At 43.7% G+C, this 6,194-nt stretch overlaps 1 protein-coding gene across 6 annotated transcripts in view; it reads left to right on the forward strand.

Annotated features, from left to right (window-relative positions):
* Positions 1-2,165, forward strand: part of LOC110492815 (SAP30-binding protein) — a 30,471-nt gene extending 28,306 nt beyond the window's left edge. For 5 of the 6 annotated variants that reach the window (XM_036946093.1, XM_036946094.1, XM_036946092.1 and 2 more), the window contains one exon: positions 1,225-2,165. In XM_036946093.1, the coding sequence (XP_036801988.1) occupies positions 1,225-1,403 (179 nt within the window). In that variant the 3' untranslated portion in view covers positions 1,404-2,165. The remainder of the gene's footprint in view (positions 1-1,224) is intronic. The other variant, XR_005036432.1, reaches the window with a different exon arrangement.
* The last annotated feature ends 4,029 nt before the right edge of the window (positions 2,166-6,194 follow it).

The following is a 6,194-nucleotide window of genomic DNA, read 5'->3' on the forward strand; positions in this document are numbered from 1 at the left end:
ATGGGTTCCATAACCGGTTCAAGTATTTTTAGCCCGACATTGGTATGTTGAATGTTATGTTCCTTTTGATGGCATTGAAGGCCCGTCGTCTTGCCTCATCTCTCAGATCGTTCACAGCTTTGTGGAAGTTACCTGTGGCGCTGATGTTTAGGCCAAATCAAATGTATTTATAAATCCCTTACATCAGCTGATATCTCAAAGTGCTGTACAGAAACCCAGCCGAAAACCCCAAACAGCAAGCAATGCAGGTGTAGAAGCACGGTGGCTAGAAAAAACTCCCTAGGAAGAAACCTAGAGAGGAACCAGGCTCTGAGAACGCGAGAGAGCGAGGATGTGATCAGGGAGAGAGGAGTGATCAGTCTTTGGTTCCAAATATTGGGGAATAAGTGCTAAGGATCAGTTTAAGATGATTTAAGGATCAGTTTAAGATGATTTAAGGATCAGTTTAAGATGATTTAAGGATCAGTCTAAGATGATTTAAGGATCAGTTTAAGTATTGCCAATTGGAATTTCTGGACTATATATTTATCATTTCATTTAGGATACTGTCAACACCACAGTCTCTCCCTTTCTCGCTCTCTTCTCGCTCTCCCGCTCTCTCTCCCGCTCTCTCTCTCTCTCTCTGTCCCGCTCTCTCTCTCTCTGTCCCGCTCTCTCTCTCTCTGTCCCGCTCTCTCTCTCTGTCCCGCTCTCTCTCTCTCTGTCCCGCTCTCTCTCTCTCTGTCCCGCTCTCTCTCTCTGTCCCGCTCTCTCTCTGTCCCGCTCTCTCTCTCTGTCCCGATCTCGCTCTCTCCCGTTATCTCTCTCTCTCCCGCTCTCTCTCTCTGTCCCGATCTCGCTCTCTCCCGTTATCTCTCTCCCACTCTCTCTCCCGTTCTTTCTCGCTCTGTCCCTCCCTCCTGCTCTCTCCCATTTTCTCCCGTTCCCGCTCTCTCCCGTTCCCGCTCTCTCCCGTTCCCGCTCTCTCCCGTTCCCGCTCTCTCCCGTTCCCGCTCTCTCCTGCTCTCACTCTCGCTCTCTCCTGCTCTCGCTCTCTCCTGCTCTCGCTCTCTCCTGCTCTCACTCTCGCTCTCTCCTGCTCTCGCTCTCTCCTGCTCTCGCTCTCTCCCATTCTCGCTCTCTCTCTCTCATTCTCCCTATCCTCTCTTTCTCACCAGTCCTCTCTCTCTCTCATTCTCCCTATCCTCTCTTTCTCACCAGTCCTCTCTCTCCCTCCCTCACCAGAAGCTCAGAAGAGGAAGAGTAAGTGGGACTCTGCGGTGCCCGTGACCCTGGCCCAGCCCGCCCTGCTCACTACCACGGCAACCCTGCCAGCGGTTGTCTCCGTGACGACCACCGCCAGCGGAACCAAGACCACTGTAATCTCTGCCGTAGGCACCATCCTGAAGAAAGCCAAGCAGTGAACAGGGAGGAAGTGTGTGTTTTTGGATGGATGAGAGGATAGAAGAGAGGATGGATGGATGAGAACGTGTGTTAGCAAGAGAAGTGTGTTAGGGTGTATGGTCCTGTGTGACTGTATTGTTTCAGAGAGAATGTCTTCCCGACAATATTGAACATTTCTATATTCATCTAGCCATACAAGACTTCTGCATCTCTCCTTCTGTTTCTGGGATGTTTGATCTACAGGAAATGGTCAATGGACTCCATCCTGTCTTGAGATTTATTTATATCAATGTGAGATTCCTCTTTCATCCAGCTCTCCAGTCAGCACTCTGTTGAAGTTATGCATTGATCTGTTTTGTGTTTGTCAGCAAGAAACTGGGTTTAGATGTTAGCTAAAGACTGTCCGTTGGGAAAACCATCCTACCTAGGAAGTAACCTAGTTATGGCATAAGTTACTAGTCTCATGTCTGAAACTCGAAGAGTTAGTCTCTCGCTTCCCATCCTCCAGTAAAGTGGTTTCTACCCACCTGTTATGGTAACGTGTATATATGGGTATTATATCTGGGCTGTGTTTTGACCATGTACTGGAATGTGGTCTAGTGAAGTTGAAAGAGGAATACTCAGACTATGGATATTTGCATCAATGTTCCTCGCCTCATTTAATTTTATTTTAAATGGCCTATTGGAAGCTTAGGAGGAATCCTTTTTTTTTTACAAATGTACATATATATTGCTGCTGAGGATGGTATGATCAATAAAACAAACGTCATACTGCCTTTTCAATCGGCGTCCGTTCTTGTACACTTGTCTTGGCTTCAATAGCATCTGTCTTTCATACATAATCTAAGATAATAGTATTTTTTTTATCATATTTATTTTCATACTGTTCTCTGGATAAATATTTTGAATGTTCTGTCCAGAAATGCTGGGATTGTTTTGTGTTCCAGTACTATTGACTTCAGCCACTGGCCTGAATCTGCCTGGAGGAATTCCTCTCGCTCTCACTCTCACTCACTCAATCAATCTCACTCAGTTCAATTTAAGGGGCTTTGTTGTCATGGGAAACACATGTTTACATCGCCAAAGCAAGTGAAATGGATAAACAAAAATGAAATAAACTATAGAAAGTGAACTCCTTCTCTTTTCCTCTCCTTTCCACCCTTCTCTCTCTCTCTGGCCACTAGGTATGTGTCCAGGTGCATGTTGTGATTTACACCCATCTTTCCCTTCTTCCCTGTCTTGTATCCCTCTATCTCTCCATCTGCGTTCCATCCAGCAGAAACGATAAAACACAGCCTCATTCCGCAGTGAAGCACAGCGGGCCGAGGTCATAGTTCAGAAGAGTCGTTCACTAGAGTACGTACCGTTTCAGTTAAAGTTGCACTTAAGGCACAGATCTAGGATCAGCCTACCCTCCACAGAGCCCCCAGATCACCATTAGATTTGAGTACTTGTGAGCCTGTAGTGAGCCTTAACCGTATACTTTATCCGTATGTATTGAAGTTGTCACAAGTGGCTGGTTTGTCTTTTGATGAGTGAAGAGGGCTTAAGTTTTTTTTTGTTGTAAAGATCAAAAGCCTATGTGGTGGTAACCCATCCATACCTTTCACCTATCAGTGGGGATTAAGGAAAGGAAGCCATGCAAGAGAATGAGGACACGTCCAAGGTTCCCTGTCATGGCATTTTCAGACAAAACCTCAAGACATTGTAATTGAACAAACATTTTATTTAATGTGAATATAGACTGGGAGTTCTTGTGTTTTTCAGCTTGTTCGATGCCATGGGGCCCACCACCCAGATATTTCTCTGTCTCGGGAATGTCCGCTAAGAACATCGAAGACGTCTGTCTGTCAGCTGTGGTTCAGAGCCACCGACATGCTCTCCTGGATATCATCCCATCCCACCACCGCTGACCCAGCTCCCTGAGATACTCCTGAACTCTAAAACCACATGAGTGGAGAACTAGAAACAATGTGAGGTTCAGTATGTAATACATCGTTATTCTGCGTGTGCAAAATCGGTTTCAACTACTTTTCTCTTTCTGTCCCCCTCTCCCTGTTATGTCAGTACTGTTGTTTGTGTGTGTGTGTGTGGGGGGTGAGGGGGGGGGGGGGGGGTCTCTTTCTCTCCCTGTGTTGTTTGGTTACGTTGTGTTTTCATGGCAGTGTGCTGAGATACATGCCTGTCGGCTGCATTTAATCTGTAGCTTCAGCATAGCAGCCCTACCCAGTACACACTCGCACAAACTATTTTGGCTGATCTGGGCCTGTCCTTGGAATCGTGTGTGTGTGTGTGTGTGTGTGTGTGTGTGTGTGTGTGTGTGTGTGTGTGTGTGTTTCTGCACCCAGGTGAGTCAGAGACACACCCAGTGTATAGCTATTAAAGTGCTGAACAGGCATAAACCTTTTCCTGGTACACTGACACAGGGTCGACTCCATGTACTCGGTGAATAAGAAGTCCAGTTGTCTAAAACATTATCCTTGGCTAGATAGCCTGAATTAATTGTAGGTTAGTTTACTGAAGTCTAAAACCATTATCCTTGGCTAGATAGCCTGAATTAATTGTAGGTTAGTTTACTGAAGTCTAAACATTATCCTTGGCTAGATAGCCTGAATTAATTGTAGATTAGTTTACTGAAGTCTAAACATACTTGGACAAAATGTTCTAAAACACCAAGCACTTGTGTAGCCTAGGCTACTTATTTTTTATTTTACCTTTATTTAACTAGGCAAGTCAGTTAAGAACAAATTCTTATTTTCAATGACGGCCTAGGAACAGTGGGTGTTCAAGGGCAGAACGACAGTCCTTGTCAGCTCGGGGGTTTGAACTTGCAACCTTCCGGTTACTAGTCCAATGCTCTAACCACTAGGCTACCCTGCCGCCCCTTATGTAGCCTAGGCTATGTCTTCACTTATGTAGCCTAGGCTATGTCTTCACTTATGTAGCCTAGGCTATGTCTTCATGAATTGGTATCCCACTCCCCTGAGAAACAGGCCATATGTCTCATTGGCTGTGTTTGTACTCGTGTTATAGGAAAAAAAGAGCTGCACAAAGACTACACAGAACGGTCTCTTTTATCATGGAAATCCGAGTTTGGCACTGGACACTGTGTTTCAACAAGGCGCGCCAGTTGAATTTGGGAAGAATCGTTTGGGGAGAATGTCCACAAAGCTCAAAACTCATACGTTTTGTATGCACTGACATTTTGACTGGATTTAGTGAAGTATCTTAGGCTAAATGTCGCTGAAGCCTGTCAACGTCACGAGTCTCCGGGAGGCCACCACCTACCGTCGGCAACGAACTACCTACCTTGCGTGGACCTAAATCCAGGAAGAACAAAACGCTGTCCTCAAACATTCACACCAAAAAAGGTGCAAAGTTATGGACAAAGACACAACACATCCACATCAAATTAAACAGTTTTTGTGATCAAATAACATGGAAAACAACCACTTTTTTTGTGCAGTATTAATTTACCATCCTTACAAACCACTTAATGTAAATGTACACGACTGTATTGTACATAGGCCGGTCATATAGGTTTGTACCTGTAGACTTTCTCTCACCATGGAGATAAACAATGACCAATACAAGTAATTGAGTATGTTGAGACATCAAATGGTGATGTGACTCAGTTGGTAGAGCATGGTTCTTGCAAAGCTAGGGTTTTGAGTTCGATTCCCACTGGGGACCAGTCTGAAAATGTCTCCACTCACCACTAAGTTGCTCTGGATAAGAGTGTCTACTAAAATGGAAAATGAATGAATAGACCATTTTATTTTTCACCTAGACAATAAGTTGCCTTTGCAAAGTATTTAAAGAAACTGGAAAACATATCAAGCAAGTATTTATTTTAACCTTTATTTAACCAGGTAGGCTAGTTGAGAACACCTTTATTTAACCAGGTAGGCCAGTTGAGAACACCTTTATTTAACCAGGTAGGCAAGTTGAGAACAATTTCACATTTACAATTGCGACCTGGCCAAGATAAAGCAAAGCAGTTCGACACAAACAACAACACAGAGTTACACATGGAATAAAACAAACATACAGTCAATAATACAGTATAAACAAGTCTATATACGATGTGAGCAAATGAGGTGAGATAAGGGAGGTAAAGGCAAAAAAGGCCATGGTGGCGAAGTAAATACAATATAGCAATTAAAACACTGGAATGGTAGATTTGCAGTGGAAGAATGTGCAAAGTAGAAATACAAATAATGGGGTAATAAGTATGTGCATGTGACAAATACAGTGCCTTGCGAAAGTATTCGGCCCCCTTGAACTTTGCGACCTTTTGCCACATTTCAGGCTTCAAACATAAAGATATAAAACTGTATTTTTTGTGAAGAATCAATAACAAGTGGGACACAATCATGAAGTGGAACAACATTTATTGGATATTTCAAACTTTTTTAACAAATCAAAAACTGAAAAATTGGGCGTGCAAAATTATTCAGCCCCTTTACTTTCAGTGCAGCAAACTCTCTCCAGAAGTTCAGTGAGGATCTCTGAATGATCCAATGTTGACCTAAATGACTAATAATGATAAATACAATCCACCTGTGTGTAATCAAGTCTCCGTATAAATTCACCTGCACTGTGATAGTCTCAGAGGTCCGTTAAAAGCGCAGAGAGCATCATGAAGAGCAAGGAACACACCAGGCAGGTCCGAGATACTGTTGTGAAGAAGTTTAAAGCCGGATTTGGATACAAAAATATTTCCCAAGCTTTAAACATCCCAAGGAGCACTGTGCAAGCAATAATATTGAAATGGAAGGAGTATCAGACCACTGCAAATCTACCAACTC

The sequence above is a fragment of the Oncorhynchus mykiss genome, chromosome 16 (genome assembly GCF_013265735.2).
Source record: "Oncorhynchus mykiss isolate Arlee chromosome 16, USDA_OmykA_1.1, whole genome shotgun sequence".
Lineage (NCBI taxonomy): Eukaryota > Metazoa > Chordata > Actinopteri > Salmoniformes > Salmonidae > Oncorhynchus > Oncorhynchus mykiss.